This window comes from Corapipo altera, unplaced genomic scaffold, assembly GCF_003945725.1.
Source record: "Corapipo altera isolate COAL_440 unplaced genomic scaffold, ASM394572v1 50, whole genome shotgun sequence".
Classification (NCBI taxonomy): Eukaryota; Metazoa; Chordata; class Aves; order Passeriformes; family Pipridae; genus Corapipo; species Corapipo altera.
The window spans coordinates 5,610,941-5,630,422 of NW_020884889.1; the positions used below are offsets into that span (position 1 = coordinate 5,610,941).

A 19,482-nucleotide genomic window follows, 5' to 3' on the forward strand; every position below is an offset into this window, starting at 1 on the left:
AAAGTTTCGATGCGGTGGTTTTTGCAGCAGAGATACCTCGTTCCTCTGAATTACCAGCCCCAGAAAAAGGGGTGCTTGAGCCCCAGGCTGCAGTGGATGTTGGAGTCAGCCTTAATGGAGAAATGGATTTAAGTTCCTCAACAAAGAAGAAGAATGTCAGCCTGGCAGTGCAAGGAGCTGAGCCTGTTACAGGTAGGAAAAATCAGTTTGTTTCCTACTTTTTAGATTTTCTTTGTAGGCATGCCTCTAGCATCTCATCAGCAAAGGAAGTAAGAGCTGTAGGCCTGTGCTGCAGAGGAAGTGTAGGTGTTAGGGGTTTTTCTTCTGAGAAAGGAAAAATTTGAAATTACATGTAAAAACTTCCAATTCAAATGCATGTTGCTGGGCTGGCAGTGGAGGTAAGAACAGGACATCATCTCCTTTGAATTTGTACAGAAGAATTTCTAGCACATGAATCCTCCCTGAAGAAGGAATGAATGGGAGGAAGCTATTTGGATTACTTTATCTTCAAGTTAGATGCTTTCATCTGGGCATGAGGGTTTATTTCCTTAGTGCTATTGCCTCCCCTTTATTTTTGCTAACATGAAATCAGAGGGTACAGCGGGGACCTCCTGCGTTTTCTTTGCTTGTCTGCTTGAAACAGCTGCAAATGTCCCTCTGAACTGCCCAAAGCTGTTTCCTAATTGGCGGCATTAGGTCATTTAAAAAAGCCAGCGAGCCCTACCCCCACCCCTTTTCCGGGCTTCGTAGCTTTTTTGTCGGACAGAGCAGCCGGTGGTGCTTTCCAGTGCATTTAAGCAGTACTGGAACTCGGATGATGAGTTTTTCCTGCTGCTGGCTGGGAAGCGGAACGGGCGTTCCCCGGGGATAAGTGTGATGGGGGAGAGTGGTGGGACTTGGGGACAGCTCAGACGCCTGGTGCCCGTGCAACAGGAGCTAATAGAAAACATCACCAGGTAACTCCAAAAAGGGAAACAAAGGGGTAAATTGAATAACAAAAAAAAAAAAAAAAAAAAGGGAGTTTGTTACTCCAGACTGAAATTAAATGATAGGTGAATTTGGTACTGAAGCATGGAGCTAATCTGATCTTCGTATTCCACCTGTTCAGGCAGCTGTTAAATGGAAGCAGCTGAACTTTTTCAGTTGCCATTTTTTTTCTCTACTGTGAGAAAATGCTACAGTGCCTCTTGCTTTCCCAGCACTGAGCAAACAAACAAACAAAGCATTTAAACAATTAAAAAAAAGTTTTCTATGATATAAATCATGAAGTTGTGACGTTATAAAGGTGTTTCACTGTTTTAATGCTGGGAGCTGGTTTTTTTTTTTTTACTTAATGGAATATAGGATGACTGCAGAGGGTTTATTCTGATACATGATGGCAGAATAACTGGGGGCAGGAGAAAGGACTGGGGGGGCTCAATGGCAGGTCCAGCAAATCCCTTTTTCATTGAGTTCAGTATTTTTAGAACACTTATGTGTCAATAGATAACCAGTAACTATGAGTCAGGAGATCATTAGTAAATAAGTAGAAAGATTTAAAAGTGGATTCAAAAGCCGTTTTCAGAAGGAACCTGTTTTAGTGCTGTGTTGGTTTAACAGTTCAATAGGATGGGAGTGGCTGTAAGTCAATACCTGGCAGGGCTCCTTTTTCCTGGGAACCTGCGGCTCTGCTGGCTCCCTCTGTACAGTCCAGGTCTTTATCTGTGGTTGGATTCTTGGAGGCATGATGTTGTCTAGGCGAGGTTTTAGAAGGAAAAGGGATTAGACAGTCCAATAAGAAAGTAGCTAAAATAGAAAAGTTATGTTAAGGCATCATTCTATGTTAGAACAGGGAAAGGGGGGGGGGAAGGAAGTGATCCTGTTACTGATTTAAAATACGGAAGGATTTAGGTCTAATAGGTCTTGGGATACAACGATCTGACCTCGCCTTAATCAAAAATTGTTTATTTGCAATGAGATGCTGCACAGAGCAAAATTTCAACTGTAATACTGTCTTTTGAAATATTTCAGGATTCTTTTGAAGCAAAATGTTAGGGAAGTGCAAATAAAATATTAACTTTAAAGCAGAGACAAGCGGCTGCTATGAATCCAAGCTTGCTATTTGAAATGTTTCTGAAACTCACCTCCTATAAAGCAGCATCTAGAACTCTGACATGGCAGTAATTCAAGAGAACTGATTTATTGTTTATTATTATTGTTGTGTACATTCTTCATGTTGATGTCTAGCCTTGGGTAGCACATTTTGTGTATGATTTCAGTGATAGCCTTCAATTCTTCTTTGCTGTGCGAGTGCTGGGCAGTTTTCCCTGCAGGCTGGGTTTGTACAGAGGATTTTGTGTCCATGACAGAGTCGTCAGTGCACACAATGAATCACATCTTTTTTTGATGGAATACAATAAAGCCTTCCCAAGGGAAGTGTAGGTCATGAGGCCCTTTCTCAGAAACACGTGTAGTCAGAGGATTTTATTGTCATGGTAACTTATCAGAGATGTGATCAGCTGATAATTGCTGTTGCCATTATTCCAAATCATTGAGCTCTTTAACTTTTTTATTTATATCGTGAAGCTGCTCCCAAATATACACCTGTTTATCTCATTGCCTCTGCTTAGTTTCCTCCTACTCCCAAAGCAAAACTTCAAAAGGCTAATTTCCTTATCCAGACAAATATCTAGTGACTGGTCACAATACTGAAGGAAGGTAATTAAGGTAGAAGATCCTGCTTTCCTAAGGCATCTCCTCATGCTGTTGGCTTTAGACTCAGAGCTGCATTGCAGCTGAGTAATGGGTTCTGCGAGCACATTTTTTGCAAGTCAGGCAGGTAGATACTACTCATTAAAAAAGAAGGGAGTTAGGATATGAAATCATACCACAGTAACCTGGCTGGGTGAGAAGAGAAGAAAAGGCATGAATTTTTGCTGACAAAACACCTTGGAGTAGTTGCAGTTTCTTGGCAGAAACCAAACCTGGCAAGGTTAGATTGTACGGTTGGGGTTTGTCATCTTAAATTAACAAATACTGTAATTACTGCTCCGTAGCTTTTCTCCTGGGAGAAATATCCCCAGTGTATCTCCTGTAGATCTCAGCCTTTCAAGAAAACATTCATGGACAGATAGAAGTATATCACCTTATTTTGAACTTTACCAGTCTTCACCTCATACTTATAAGTGGCATTTTCCCTATGAAAAAGCACTTTGTATTTCCTTCCCCTGTTAGAGTGGCAGGATGAACAGGTAACAAATGTCACTAATGATACCCTGTGTGTAATTAGGTCCTGTGTGCCCAGAGACCTCTGTGACAGCTTTATAGAGCTTTTCCTTTGAGATACTTTTCTTAATAGAAGTTTAGGAAGAAGTGGCAGAGTACAAAAAGTTGTTCTCTTGAATTTCATCCTGAGGGCACGTCTTTGTCCTCCAGTTCTTATCCAGCACGGGGTATCACTACACCACTTGCTTCTCCCATCCTCGGTGCACTAAATGTTTCTTCCTTGAGTGTTCTGTCCTTGGACCAATATCTCAGCCATCAAGGCATTGCCGTGATGCCGAGCAGATCTCCCAGCAAATGGCACTCAACAGAAATTTGTTGCATTACCTCTGATTTTTGAGTCTGCCCACAAACTCATCCAGTTGAGACAAAATCATTGCAAAAATCAAGGGTAGATTTAAAGCCAGAGGAAAACCATTGGTGACAGTTGTTACAGCAACTTCCCCATGAAGATGGGAAGCTTCTCTTGCTAAATCCCTGAAAGGTAAACTCACTGCAAACACGCGTCGCCCTTAAGAAGGCGTTGTCATCCATCCAGTGTTTGTTTTTAGTAGAAATGAGAGAGGGAGCAGGATTAGAGGGGGGGTTTAGCCCTGACACAGCCACTCTCCATCTGGTTGGCTTTGGTCAAATCGCTTCACTCCTCTGAAACTGTCCTGTGTGTCATGAAAGTCATTAGTTTAGGGTTGAAAGCGAATTAGGATGTTGACTTCATGCCAGGAAAAGGTAAGCTGGGGAAACCCCTGGGGAATGGTGACTAATGAAAGTTTTGCTGGGTAGAGAAAGCAGCTGGGACATGATATTTGTATTACTGTGGTGGTGACACCATCGTGGGAGCATGAGGAAGGGGAGAATCAACTGGGACTTTTGTAAACTCCAGAAGCAGAAGGATTTGCCTTCCTAGTCCAGAGGTGTGATTGTCATCCTTTAGGTAATGGAGGTGGGATGAATTTTTGCAGCTTGTAGATTATATTTTTTTTCAACACTTCAAATACCTGTTGAGAGAAGGCAAGGCTGGTTTCTTGAGTTATCTTCGGGTTATGGTAAGAAGAAAAACAGCAAAAATTTTGCTTCTTTATCTAGATGAATTGGAGCCAAAAAAATACATGGGCAAATACATGCAGATGTGCTTGGCCTCACCTTCAGCTTTTCAGGAGTTTTACCCTGTGCTTGCTGCTGTTTCATATTTTCCTTCAGTCATAGACATGAAAAGTTGTTAAAACTAATAACAACCAAGGAGGAAAGTCAGGAATGAAACCAGATGTTGGAAGTCAAATGGACTTGAAGGGGTTTAAATGGACTTGTTGAAGGGGTTTGGGCATCGGGTTTTCTTTTCATTTTTGGTGTGTTTTTTTGAGACTGTTTTGAATAAACAGAAAAATACTAGTAGCTCTGAAAGGAATTTGTTTTTAAATTACCTTTGTGGACCCTCTGTTTTCACAGGGAAGCTGGAAATGAAAACTGAGGATGAGGTGGATTTTCTGAAAGACGGCACCGAGAGCGCAGCCCGCGAGGAAGCGGTGAGTGCACGTGTTGTCACCTTGTTCTCTTGCTGTGCTGTTTAAAGACATGCCACCGCTGCTGTAACCAGCCACCAAACCTGCTGGTTTCCTTTCTGTACCCTCTGCTGAACAGCATCCATCACCATGACGTTGTTTTGGCCTTTTAAAAATAGTCTGAGCTTTTTTAGACCCTACATTTTCAACCGCTGGATTAAGCCACATTTATGTTTTCTCAGCCAATGACAGAGAGACTGAGCCAAGAGGTTGCTTGTGGGACAGGGTTGTACCAAGATTAGTGTATGATTTGACAAAAGCTGTGTCCTGGAATGCACTTGGGGTTGGTGATGCTGTGTGGGGGCCACCAGCACCTTCAAGGTCCCTACACCCAGGAGGTGGGGGTGCATGGTCCTGGAGAGTCTCTCCATCCTTTTCTGTGCTTTGTCCTTCCGCAGAGTTTTTGGCAGAAGGAACCATGGCTGCAGTGAATGTTGGTGTGTGGCATCATTAGCTGGGAGTGTTAGTGCCTCAGCTGGAAGAAAAATGAATAATGGGAGGACATATAGGGATCAAATGTGGAGTGAAAGCCAATATTGTTCATGTCAGTGAAACAGTATAAAAAGGTCATACCAAGAATCAGGAATGTGTTGGTATTGCTTTTATTACTTGTGCTTTGCCATATTTAAGGATTGTCTGTGATTAAAAAAGGTGTGTATTGTGTTTGACATGAACAGAATTTTGATTTAAAGCATCCCTAATACATATTCTTTGTCAAGAGCTGTGTTTTCTTGGTCTGACCTTTCCTAGCTGGATTTGCATTTGTTGATATATTTTATGTATGGTTTCTTGTACCTTAAAAAGTGTTTTGTAAATGCTGAATTGCTGTCAGCCTATGTTGGTGCATGTTTCCTTTGAGCAGCTGTGTTTGTGTGTTCCCCTACCATTATGAAGCTGTTAAAAGAGAAAACACGGTTGGGATGAGTTCACACTGCAGGGTGGAGCTCTAAAAATCTTTGCTCATCATGCAGTAAAGCTCTTTGAGCAGCAGAACAGTCTTGCCAAATCAGGTTTATTATGTTTTTAACAAGTTAAGGCTTAATTTCTGTAGCTGTTTGCTCAGTGAGTTAGACAGGGACTAGAGAAAATAACTTTCCAAGCTAAAATTTGTACTGTCTGATAAGGAAGTCTGTCATTACTGGAATGCATGAGCGTGAAGATGCTGATGATTTTTTTTATTTTTACTGACCCCTTATTAAAGGTATTCCTGACCAGTAGTTTGGAATCTGGTAGTGAATTAAGATATCTTTAGAAAATGCAAATTAGGACATTGCCTTTTCCTTTCAAACAGACATCAAAGAAACTTATTGCATTTGGCTTCCATTTTGCATGTTTTACAGGCATTTTGATTTTTGTATGTGTGCTTTCTTCTCCCTCTCCCTCCCGCCTCGTCAAACACCTCTTTAGAAATCTGGCTTTTCCGAGGCAGGAATGGGAGTGCCAGGGGAATGGAAAGTTTGCTGCAGGACTGACAGGGTTTCCTGTTGCTAAGTTCAACAGAAACAAAATAACAACTGCACTATATTAAGGTCATTTGAAAAAAAAAAAAAAAAAAAGAGTGGAGGGCTTATAAATAGAGCTCAGTTCACACGTGTAGGCTGGGCCAGAGCTGGCCGGTGAGAGCCATTGCACAGTGTGCATCTCCTGCCACGTCCTGTCTCTGCTTTATTTAGTGCTGGCTCTTTTTGTAGCCAGAAGTCTTTCAGGTGCTTATTGCCTTCTTATTACAGAGCCATTTTGTGGTTAGTAAAAGTGGTTTTCTTAAGTTGTTGCAGATAGAAATGTTGTTGGTTGCACCTGGTCAGGAGCTGCAGGTATTTTGCAGTCTCACCAGTGCTGTCAGCAGCTTTGGATCTTGGGAACTGCATTAACTCCTGTTTTATGGGGTTTATGAGAACTTTGCACAATGTGGAAAGCTTTTCAGATGCCCAAGTTATGGAAAAAAAAATATTTTGAAGTCTAAAAAGTGCAACTTGTATAGTGCAGTCAGGCTGAAGGACAGTAGCTTGAGCACATGGGGAAGAGAAGGGGGAAAACTCCTGAGTTGGGTTCTGAAGAATTAAAAATTGTGAAGAGTTTTTAGAATTAGCTGTATTCATGATGCCAGTATTACACATATAGTACAAGCTCTCACACTTTCCCCTGTAGTTGTTTCAGAAGACTCTGCCTGAGAGAGACTCTTGTGCATATCATGGAAAAGCTGCTGCTGAAAAATGTTTAGGAAAATAATAGTCTGTGGGGTTATAAGCACTGAAGAGAAAATAATGGAAAAATGTTTTTTCCAATTAAGATGGGGTTTTAAAGTGTCTTCCTTAAATTAACCTCTGAGAAATCATTCTGGTATATATGTTCAGATATAGAAACTCAGTAACCACAACTTCCTAAGCTCCTTTCAAGGTAGGCTGTGGGTGCTTATCCTACCAGAGACTTCCCTGGTCCTTATCTTCCTGCTTAGTCTGGGAATCTTTAGTAGAGCTGGGATAATCACTTGATGTGATCTATTAAAACCAGAGCTTAGCTTTTTTTTTTTTAAAATTTAATAATTCTTAACTCTGGTGAGAAATTTGGTTTGGCTTCTGCATACTGTGATATTAAAATAATTTAAAATGGTGCCTGGTGGCTCCAGCAGTATAAAAGTAAAGCAACAGTTTGAAATGAACTGTATCCTGATGTACTTCTCTTGTGTTGATCCCAGAAATTGGTTGTGATTCATTATTTGCTAAATCTTTGTCTTCACGTGGCAGGACGGATAAGGTTGCAGTGCTGAGTTCATCCAATGGCTTTGGTTGTCTAAGCCTGTGAGTGAGAAAGTGTAGCTGGCTGACCCCAGGAACGGAGTTCACTGGGAAATAGCCTTCCCATTGCATTTATTAATTTTATTAGTTAGTTCCTGTTTAATTTAATGCATCCTACCTTTACCACAGGAATTAGTTTCTAATTAATGTCTGTGTTTTCGGAAGTTGCAGCTTGCTAGATAAATGTGGCATTTCTAAATACCTTCACAGAGAGTGAAGCTTGGAAAAAACTTGCACTTTCATCTCTCCACTGATCCAAGTAGTGCAGTAATGTGTGATATATCAGCAAGGTCACTTTCTGGGGGAAAGCTTGCAATAATTTCAGTCATGATTTGGAAGATGGAGCTATGTTTATAACACTCAGATGACATCAGCTTGGGAGGGATTGCAGGCGGTTGGGAGAATAGGGTCAGGGTTCAGAGTGACCTTAAGAAATTGGAGAGTACATCCAGATAAGAGATAAAAGAAGCCAGAGAGTGATTCATTTGTAAAGGAGAAATCAAAATGCACGTTTACCAAGTCAGGTTTAAGCTGGAGAAGGATGAGTAGAAAAAAACTGAGGATTTCTAGTGGATTACAAATGAATGAACAGTGAGAGGCTATTGCAAAAGAGACAAATCTTGTTTTGAGTTACATTGAAGGAGTGTCCTCCATAAGGTGCGGGAGGTGACTTACTCATGTGTGGCACTGTGGAGCCATCATCAGTGTCATCAAATCCAGTTTGGAGTGCCCTGCTCTGAGGAGGACATGGGTGTATTGGAGAGTGTCCAGAAGGAAACAATGAGAAGAGATTAAGAAATGTGAGAAGAGATTGAAAGAACTAAATTTATTCAGTGCAATAAAAAGAAAACCGCTGTGCAATCTAGCAGTCTGCCAGCATGTAATAGTGGTTATTAAAGTCCCAGAAATCCATGGCACCTTAATTTACTCATTTGCTAATTTGCCAGGATGATTTAAGCTGGATGTTGAGAAAACATCCTGTTATCATCATAAAACTGTTGCAAGACCACCTAGGGAGGCCAGGAAACCTCCTTCCCGGGGAGTTGTTACAGATAAGATAGATGATGCTCTGTCGGGACAGAGTCTTAGGTCTGTTGTTGCCCATTGGTTTTGGTTTGTAGGCCCCCAGGTTTGTGCTTTACTGAACAGGGAGAGGAGGAGGAAGCAGCTTGGCTGGAGCCTGGCAGGATGTGCAAGAGAAGGGGACTGGGATGACAGGACTGCAGGAGATAAAGGTGGGAAGAGGGGATGCGCTGGACTGGCTGGAAAAGGGCTTTTGGGAGAAATGGAGAGATTCACATGGCATTGAGATAAGTGTTTCGATGGACAGTAGGTGTGAAGGATCCAGAGATTTTTCCTCATCCACAACTGTAGTCTTTCATGTTTCTTTTCTCTGAGGTCAGCAGATAAATGGAGAAAATTCTGTTCAAGGGTACAGTGACATCCACTTCTAGTGCCAGTGCCAGCTGTTGGTCAGATCAGGTGGTAGACAAATACTCTGTGACTCAAAACTACTGAGTATTGTTGGTGACCCAAGACAAGGGGTCATTTTAGTTATCCAGGCTCCAATTTATTTTCTTAAGAATTAATTATTTTAACAATCTGCTCACTCTGAAGATCTGCCAAAATTCAGATTGTCTGTGCACACCGAAGTCCATTTTCTCCATTTGCATGTATGTATATATGTTTGTACTATGGGATGGCAGTTACAAATCCCTATTTCCCAAAGGGCCTGCAGAACAGCGTGGGAAGCTTCCCAACAGCATGGACAATTTCAGAGCAAGTGGCTGAAGTGTTGGAAACAAATCAGAGCCAGGTCTGGTGGTGGAAAGTGCAGCTTTAACAATAGGCTGTGTCCTCACTCTGCCTCTTTAAAATCATTGTAAATGTTGTCCTGTAACTACAGTAAACATGGAAAAACCCAGCCAAAAGGGAGCCTGCCCTAAGCCTGGCATTAGTGCTAAAGGGTGACACACACCCCCCAATCAGGTCATGGCTTTGGGCTAGTCATCTGCCAGGCCCTTTCTCACACCCACAAGCATCCTGTGTCTGCCCAGCATGCTCAAAGCAGAGGCTTTGAGATCTGGGAGGAAATTGTGTCAGATGGTCAGCCCTGAGTAAACTCATCACTGTGCAGGATACATCACCTCGGGTTTCACCGTCTGTTCCGGGCATTGCTGCACAAACTGCAGGGAGCAAGAATAAAAGCAGGGGAAAGAAAAGTAAAAGGAGTTAAAACCAAGCTGGGGTTCTTGTTTGGCCTTTGAAATCTGTAGCAGGAAGGCATTTATACAACTACTGTGGCAGGTTTTTTTGTCCTACACTTTATTTCTCTGGGTGCCGCAGTTCCGATGCCTTTCTCTCCCGAACGCTGATAATCCTCAGCCTGGGACGGTAGTTTCCAAGCTCAGTCACAGGATTCATGGATGTTAGCGAGAGAAGCAGGAACACAGACTCCGAGCCAAATCCCCGGCTCAGCGCAGAGATGCTGCTCCCAGGTCTGGCTCGGCTCGAGCCCGCGGCAGGACGGGGCACATGAAGGCGCCCGCGCCGCCCCCGCGGCTCGCGTTGGCCACAGGTCTTGTGCCAGCCCACGCTCATCTCTGGAGATGGTGAGTTAATCCTACTCCCCTACGCCTCCCCCTTCAGCCACTGCAGGCAAAGATTGCTGCCTGATACTCTGGTTTTTCATCATTTCCTAATTTTCTCTAATAAAACATCTGGCTCTGCCATCCTCCCAGTGTCAGCTGCAAAGGAAGTTTATCCTTCTGTTTTTTCACTGTCGTTAAAGGCATCAAGAGCTACCTGGAGTTTTATCTATCCATCTGCAAACACTATTGCCTTCAAGGCAGAGTTGTGTGTGTATTCTTGCTGTAGTTTTGAGATGGATCAGATTAAGAACAACTGTTTAATAATGACATGTCTTCTCTGATGCTCACTTTTGGCTTGTTTCAGACAAAGGGGTTCACTCATACACATTATTTAACATCAGTGTAATAAAGTAGCTTTCAGAGGCCCTTTTTAGGAACAGGACTCCATGATTTTACCACTTTGTAAAATACAGACCTAAAGTATTTCCAGTATAGAAAATCCTAGGTTTGAAGTCTTCTTCAGGTGGTTAGATGCATTTATTTTTTATACAGTCATGAAAGTATGGATCCATAAAATAATGGATGCATAAGACTGCTCCTGTAGCAAAGGAATGCTGGCATTGAATATTGTACCTTGAGAAGGAAAATACCGTGCTGTTTTTGAATGGTCCAGTCTCTGTATCCTATGGGTTCTTTTGTTTGTGTTTGAAATCTCTTAAAGTTTTGTGATATTACTGTTGCACAGTAGACATGGTTACTGCACACTGAATTCCTGATCTAAATGCAGAGGAAATTAAGATGATAACATGGGAGACCAAATGTGGAGTTTTTGATGGAGGCTGTGTTACTATGACAAATGGGAACTTTGGTGTATCGCATCAGAAGGTTTTTATCCTTCTGAAAGAACCTATCTAACTCCATGCTGATATTTTGGAAGCCAAAGTTGGCCCCCTACAACGTAGAGAAGCCAGCATTTATGTATTTCTGTAGATTTATGTTTTTTGCAGTTCATTGGAAGTTACACCACCTTAGAGGAAAACCTCATTATACAAGAAATAGATTTGTAACTATATTCCCATACATTTGTTCTAGGGTTTTATGAGGAGTTGTGGGACAGATGGGGACAGATATCTGAGAGATGAGCAGGGAATCTTGGCTGCTGATGAAGCAGACTCTAGCAATATCCAGGCATGGCATTTCTGACTTAATCTTCCAGCAAAGGATGAAAAGAATGGTGGGAGTAAGAAGAAAAAAAGTCCTGTAAAATTTTTTTTGTGGAAACATGGAATCAAAATGGATGTAGCCTCTCAGTACTTTCACAGATTTCCCTTTTTGTTACTGTTCTCCGCCTTTTCCCCTCCCACCTCCCATTTTAGGTTGTCTGCCTTCCCTTATTATACCATTTTCATGCAAAGGTGAAAACCTGAATCTTCCTCCAGCATCTCTGCTGTTTCTGCTCAGTGTCATGTGCACATCCTTGTGTGGCCCAAAGCTGTGTTGCTGAATGTTTGTGGGCTCAAACTGCTGTTAAAACATGAGATGAGATAAAAGCCTGGGTGATAACTAAATGCATGCCTTTCCATGCAGCATCCTTGCTCACACTGAACCAGACTGATGGCTCTCTGGCTTTGCAGGGACATCTTTGCAGGAGAACAGGGCAGATTGGTGAAGATGGAGAGGTCTTAAGGCTTGACTGTGAAACAAGAATAGATGGTTAATGTTGCAGTGGATGATTAAAATATCTTAGTAGGACTGAGTGTTTTGGTATCCAAGCATGTGATATCTAAAGTATGGGAGGGAGTAGGTTTGGCTGAGCTAAGGCAGCTGCAAGTCAGAATTAAACCCCCAGGGACAGAGCAGTGCCTTGGTGTTGCGTTTGGCCGGGGGCAGCCATAACTGTTCTTACTGTTATGGTGCCAAATTCATCAAAGCTTTCAAGGAAATGAAATTTGTCAATTTTGGTAGAAGACTTGTATTAATCATCAGTCATGCCAAAGAAATGATGTCTCCAAATGGCAGGTCCTGTAAACCATGGACAGGACTGACTTTTTTATGGGGACCCCAAAGCAGGTCAACATAAGGAATGAGAGAGTTTCTTCTCACTGCCACTTGCCTCCTTCCATTACCAGTTTGGTTTTTTACTGCTGTGGTCGGTGTTTTGGACTTCTGCTTTGGAATAACCCCAGCACGGAGGCTGTAACAAGAATGTGACAGAGTTTTGCAATGGTTTGATAAAATACACTTGATCAGCTGTATAGGAGTTAGCAGATGGGAGCAAATTCTAAACCAGCCTTTCTTTTGCACTTGGTCTCTTGCAGCTAATAACCTTCTTCTCCTTCTACTTCTCTTTCTGCTTTTCTTATGCATTAAATTTGTGCCTAAATAAGCATGTGTTCGATGCAGACAACTTTCTGATTTTCTCTTAAGCAGTGGTGAACTTAGCTGCTCCCTCCCTTCTTGCTTACTGTGTTTATCATCTCAGTGCCAGTGATGTACTCAGTGAAAATGGAGGCAGTAGCTGTGCCCAAGAGACTAATCCAAAAGACAGAGCCAATATTTTTGGGTTACCTTGTTTGCTTTCTCTTCTGTTTGTGTAGTTTGAAATGGAGGAAAATTGTTGCTAGCCTATGTTTAACCTGAATTATGCAGCTCTCCTTTCAGATCTGCAGAAGGTCCAATGCTTGGCTTATGGTTTCTCAGCCTGGTTAGATATTCTCTCTCCCTAAAGACTTTGCTTGATGTATACCCTGATCTCATTACAGCCACTTAATAGTAGTTTCTCCTTATTTATGCACTTAGTTATTTGGGGCCATATTCTTACCTGCAGCTTTCTCAAATACCATGTGCCTTCTTCTCCTGGAGCATTTCCATCTTCTCTACTCAAACACTAATACTGTGTTTGCAAGTACTATGGTGCTGGGTCTGCCTATCTTGTACCAGCTGGCTGTGTTCTCCCTCCTCATGTCCTTCCAGCTGGTGAGATAAGAGGCAGGAACGTGAAGCCTCACCCTCACTCACTCATTAGTCTGAGCCCTGGTACTGAGTCTGCTTAGCATCAAGTGACTTGTTTTTCTTCTGTCTGAGTCTGTGCTTACCTCCATAAATCACAAAAAGATCATAATCCTGACTTACTTGACAATGAACTTTTGCTTGGTTTCTTAACACAGCTGGACACATTAAATGCCTAAAAGTGGTTGGGAGGAATATTTCCAAAATACACATTTTCAAAGGCTGGAGGTGCAGTTCTCTGTAACATTGGTTTCAATCTGAGATCTTGTGTTTAGGAGCGTAGAAATCTCTTCTGCTCCTCCAAAATACTATACTGCAGATCACACTGATTCTTATCAAAGGCATGGACAGGGGTGGGCTATTAAAATCTGCTGAGATTAAAGAAGGGTTTCTTAGTGTTTTGTTCCACTGTTATTTTTATCTTTAACTCACCAGGGTGAGGAAATACTTACAGACCTGTTTGCCCAGGAGGAGGTAGATAAGTTTTAGCTTCAAATGCCTTCATGCAAGTGGTAAAATAGAGCAGTAATATACCTTTTTGAGCCTTTTAAAAGAGAAGGAGGGTTGCTTACATCATCTCCTGATATTCCTACCTTCAGAGAGAGGCATGGCTGTAGTTGGGGTCTCATGGTGTTACAAAGGTATGGGGAGAGAGAAAGCCCTTTGCTCCTGGCAGCGTGGGCTGAAATGGGTTTTAAATATGTTCTGAGGAGATGTGGAGGGAAACCTCAAAAGGCCTTTTTGTTCATAGCTGGATATTTGGGGGACAGTGTTTGATTTTGCTTGTCAGAACTTTATTTCTTGCTTTCTGTCTTTTGAGGAAGCTGAGCTTTACTTTGTATGTTGTAAACAATGCGAAAAGGAGCCAGAAGGCCATAGATGGATCCTCTGCCTTTTTTATAAATCTGCGTATATAGACTAAATAAATAGCTTCTTTCTGGGCTTTAAGTCCTTACAGTGCACCAGACAACAAAAATTTGTGTCTTGGAGTAGCTCCTAGAATTCTTTAATGCTGAAATATCTCCTCTACTTGCAAACCTGCGGCTCTCCCTTCTTTAGATAAGCAACTTCTGTTTAAACTGGCTTTTTTTATTACTGTCCTTTTGGGCAAGGGTTGGCACAACTGACAGAGACTCTAGGAGTGCGTGGTAGAGAAATAAGAAGTTTGAAGGTAAGATTAAACAAGTCCTCTCTGTTAAAAAGAGCAAGGGGAAAAAAAAAATCTGTGCTTGGGGTATTGACTTTCTCTGGCTCATGACAGTTTGAATGTACAGTGAAAAAAATTGGAGCACTTTAAAAGCTTTATAAGTTGTTTTCTTCTCTTTCAAGAAAACGGAATTCAGATAGGAACATCTTGTTTCAAGTAGCAGATGAATTAAATGTTGAAAATAGGATATTTTGGTTGAGTTTGTTGGAGTTTTTTTGTTAGGTAAGCATTAGACTCCCAAGAAAAGTACATTCTGTTTTCATGCATGTCTTATTGAGAGCAATGTGTGTTCTCTGTCTGGTAAGTTGTGCTGTCTGAAGCATCAAATAGCTTTTGGCAGGTTGGGTCTTAAAATATATTGTGTGTTATCTTTTATGGAGGATGTCAGCAGATGTCTGGATCCCAGCAATGAAATAGCGGGAGGGAGGCAAGACAAACCTGGGGTGTATCGTGGAGTGCTGTTGGAAGTGGAGATGGGGGATTGAGAGATGGGTAGTGAAGTGTGTTTTAGTCCCCTGTGTGGGGCAGAAAGCAGCTACAGCAGGGGATATTTTAAGCCAGAATTCAGCAAGATAACATAGGTGCCCACTTGGGAGCTGTATTTCTTTTTTGTCTGAGGCTTGTGAGCAAGATCAGACTTCGGGGACAGGCAGCCTTTTGCCCCCCCAAACTCCCAGTATGGGGGGGGGAACAAGGTGCCAACTGCAACCTCTAAAGAGAGACCAAAGGCAGGAGAGGAACCCAACTGATATTTTCTTCCAGTCTTACCGATGGACCTAGCCAGAAAAAAAAGGCATAAAATAACAACAGCTGTTGAAAAAAGTCCAAATCGTGTGCCTGTATCAACAGATGTTTTCATAAGCCATTGATTTTTAGGTTGTCCCAGCTTAAATACAGTAGGGGGGGTGAAAAGAGTCAAAAGGGTAAAATCTATCTAGAAGATGTTTCTCTGTGTTGGAGAACTTTATAAGCTGTCAGAGAAGCTGTAAACAAAGTTGCACCAAAATGTATAGTGGCTTTTAGTTTAAATTGTGCCTTTTTGCTTGTTACTGGCTGCTTGGGTTAACAAAGAAAATATTTTGCTTTCAATAGCTTTCAGAACTTTTGTTGGGTATTTTTTCTTATGCTTCTGCATTAAATAAGCCCATTTAACAAAACCTGATCCTCTTATAAACATGGAATAATGACAGTATCCCACATATGGGTTTCATTAATTTTTGCATGTTTTGAAGTTGCCTTTTTTTTTCTCCAAAAGGCAAACTTCAGAAACAGAAGAGATTAGTGCTACATAATGACCAAAACAGAGTAGCTGAGGAATAATAACAATAACTAGAAATAGTTAAATTATTTAACCGTTGCATATCAAAAAGGACTTTTTTTCTATACAGGAGGACGCTGCATCATCTGCACTCCTCCCAGTTGCTGTTACTGGTTTGCTTTGATTGAACTGGCATCAGTTCTGCTGATTATCTGCAAGCTTTTGTGCTCCTGAGTCTTGTAAATGGTTTGGATTTTAGCCTGGAGAGAAAGCTTCAGAACATTTCCCCCTTTCTTCATAAGAGAACAAAACCAACACTTTCCTTTTTCAGATGCTCCATTTTCCATATCTGCAGCACAGAAATTTGCAGCTCCCAGGACAGTCCAAATCAGAAGGATGACTCAGGGAAACTGCAAGATATAATAAATGCTGCTTTTTTATATTTTATCATCATCCGTTGGCTTAAATTTATTTATCTATTTAATAAAGCTATTAAATATATGGAAATGCAGCAGCTGTGGCAGGTGGGGAATGAGAGAGGGGACCACAAAAAGCCGACAACTGAGGTTTCCCTCTATTGACTTGACATTCACCATGTTTACAGGGACATTCTCTACTTTTAACTGAGTACAGAGGCAGAAGAGCAGGGCTTGGATCCATTATTCCAGTTAGGAATTATCCTTGCAACAACAGATGTTACTGTAGCGAAATCTTTGGAAAGCTGGTAGAGGAGACGTAGCATATGTTAGTTAATAACCTTAGAATAAATATTTTATTATTTTTCTGGAGCAGTGTCAACAGTTGAGAAAATTCCTCACTAATGGCGATGCTTCTACATATCTGGCTGTTAATTACAGGTTTTATGTCCTGAAATTCCTTTAAAAATATTTTCTAAAATTGGGCTAAAGAGGAGAACATATTTAGCATGCATTGATATAGTAATCATTAATGATGGCTTTGTAGACCCAATGAATCCTTACCCTTGTATATACAACTTTAGTCTAAGGGGATGAAAGTGGGGTAAAAATGGATAAAACCAGGTTTCTTCCACAGGGTCAACATTCTCTCCCGGGCTCTTGAGCTGTAAAGACATGTTTGTTTAATATTCCTTACAGAGGACTACCAGGAAAATGGATAAAACAGTGAGCAAAGGAATATTCATGTGGTCCTAAAGCAGACCTCCCTGGTGGGAGCTGGAGTCCAAATGCCTCCTCTCAAAGTTTGCGTTGGATTTTATTTCAAGTTTTCCAAGTGCATGTAGAGAGGGCATGAAAATATTGGTTGGATGCGAGCGTAGGTAGGAGGGTGAGCTGAGTGTCTGTTATTGCTGGGAGAGGGGGCTTGGCTGCACTCAGAGCATCTCAGTTACCAGTCAGGGCTCAGATCCTCCTCCCCACAAAGCAAACAGAAAAATTGGAAGGGCAAAACAAATGCCACAGTGTCTTCAATCCACTACCTTCATTAGCAGCCGAGCAAAAAACTGACCTGGGAATATGATGGGTGCCTTTGTACAGTGCTCTGCTTTCCCACCACTTCCCCTCCCAGATTTTCAATTGCAAGATGAAAGAAGAGATAACTTTTTCCCTTTTGATGGAGTGCCTGGCCAGGACAATACACTGGGTCGTGTGGGCTTCCAAGGGCTGAGTCCTAGGGACTTCAATTAAAAAGGGAAAGAAAAAAAAATAATAAGGGAAGCTGAATCATTTTCTGGCATGATTTATTCATTTGAATGACCCGTCTCTGTTTTTCAGTTAGATTACAGTGCCTTAAACTGTAGGCATGAAAGAATGGCAAAAGCTGAATAATTTCCTCAGTTCAAAATGTGTCATTTTTATATTGTCCATTAATTTCACTCGCAGATGCCATACGTCATTTTTGTTGGGCTTTATCCGCCAATTCATCTACACAATCTGCTATCCTGTCTCTTTTTTTGGCTAACTACATAATTCTTCAGATAGAAGCATCCACCATGACATTTCATGGCACTGATCTCATGTTATGGTGAGGCATCCTGGAGTGATGTCTGCCTGCTCCTGTGCCCTGCCTGCAGCAGTGGGGGGGTCATGCTCTCATTTCATAACATAGCGATGTTTTCTGCACTCTGGAAATGTGAGGTGGTTTGCTTTCCTGCACAAAACCTCATACTAATTTTTAACCTCATGTGTTGAGTTGTAGAGCTTTACTCTTCCTGAGATTTCTGTAAATCAGTACTTTCTTATATCCTGTACCTATCCCAGGTGTGTCAGAATGAGGATTTTTATTATGAATGAGATAAAAATGAAAAACTCCTTTGATTTTTGCATTTGTGAACTTTGTAGGTAAAGAAATATACCCTTTTTCTTTCAAATGTAATGATCTCTTCCTTAGCTCCTCTGTAGGATGAGTTACTAGATATTGCTTGATTGGGTATAATGTGGATTGAGCAGGTCTTCAAGTATTTGGTGGATGGCCTGTGCAAACCAATTTCAAGTGACTTATATAAAGCTTACGGTGGTTTGAAAACTGCTATATATACAGTTCACTGTTTTAAATACTTTCATTTATATAATTATCTTTCCAGATCCCAGAAATTGTAATCCTGCCTTTAGAGTGAAATCACCATAATTAGCAAAGATTATCACAGGATCACAATATTCTGAGTTGGAAGGGACCCATGTAAGGGTTATTGAGTCCCACACTTAAGTGAATGGCCCATATGGGGATCAAACCCACAACCTTGTGTTATTAGTACTGTGCTCTAACTGACCTAATTGGGATGGGTTGCTCATTGTGTGCATGTAAAATTTACATGTTCATTACCAGCAACTGAAGAATGTGAAGGGAAACTTTAACAAAGCTATCATGACCAACTTTAGTGTTGAATGAGATCAAAGAAGTAAATGCTGTTTCTTCAGCAGCAGCTTCAGCTTGGGCTGAGACAGCTGTGAAACCCAAAGCATTATCTCCATCCAAATGCATTGGTTGCAAATTGTATTATTCTTTATGAAAGACGACATTTTTTTTGGTGTTTGACCCAATCTGTAGGTCAGTAGGCCCTGTGTCCTGGTGGGAAGGAAGTGGCTGAGCATGGGAGCAGCTGATATCCTGGAGGACACAGGGGATGTGCAGCACAGGTTGCTTCTGGGAGACTTGTTTCCTTCTGTAGTTCATTGCTCAGATGCTCCTTTACAACCTGTTTTGGGGACTGCTCCTGCTTTATCCACTTGTGTTTTCCTTTCCCCATCTTCAGGATGTTGGAATTCACAGAGCAATGCAAAATGTCCAGTGTTTGACAGCAGAAGTATTTCAACTCCCATAACACACTAAATAAATATCTGTGGCGTGGTCCAAGATCCCACAGCACTTCAGCCAACCAGACATCCTGATTTGCGGTTATTTTTGGTAAAGGAAGAACTAGATCTTGCAAAGTGATATAAAGTCAGCTGAGGGGTTGCTAATCTCTCGCGTGGGATGCGTTTCTCCTGCAGCCATTTGGGAGCAGTAAGATGGGCAGTTGACTTCCTCTGGAATGCTCTGTGGCAGACCAAAGCTTCAGCATTTTTCTGAAGGTTATTTGGACAATGGAAATTCCTGAAAAATGTACACTGAGTCTCCGAGAAATATTAGAAAAGGGAAGGTCAGGAAGTGGCTGAAGGTCTCTCAAGGTGTTTTTGTATTTTCTCAAAACGCACGCTCCATGTATCCATGTGTCTGACAGCTTTCCAAGCGCTCCTCATTCCCCCATGGCTCTTTAGCTGTTTGTTAGATGGTTCTGTCTTTGAGCTCAAACACAGGCTGCAGCTGGATGGTGGATTGTTTGGATGTT

At 41.6% G+C, this 19,482-nt stretch overlaps 1 protein-coding gene across 1 annotated transcript in view; it reads left to right on the forward strand.

Annotated features, from left to right (window-relative positions):
* Positions 1-18,757, forward strand: part of LOC113947703 (A-kinase anchor protein 13-like) — a 133,900-nt gene extending 115,143 nt beyond the window's left edge. Inside the window, exons 10-11 of the mRNA XM_027644547.1 lie at positions 18,125-18,129; positions 18,735-18,757. Coding sequence (XP_027500348.1) covers positions 18,125-18,129; positions 18,735-18,757 — 28 coding nt within the window. The remainder of the gene's footprint in view (positions 1-18,124; positions 18,130-18,734) is intronic.
* The last annotated feature ends 725 nt before the right edge of the window (positions 18,758-19,482 follow it).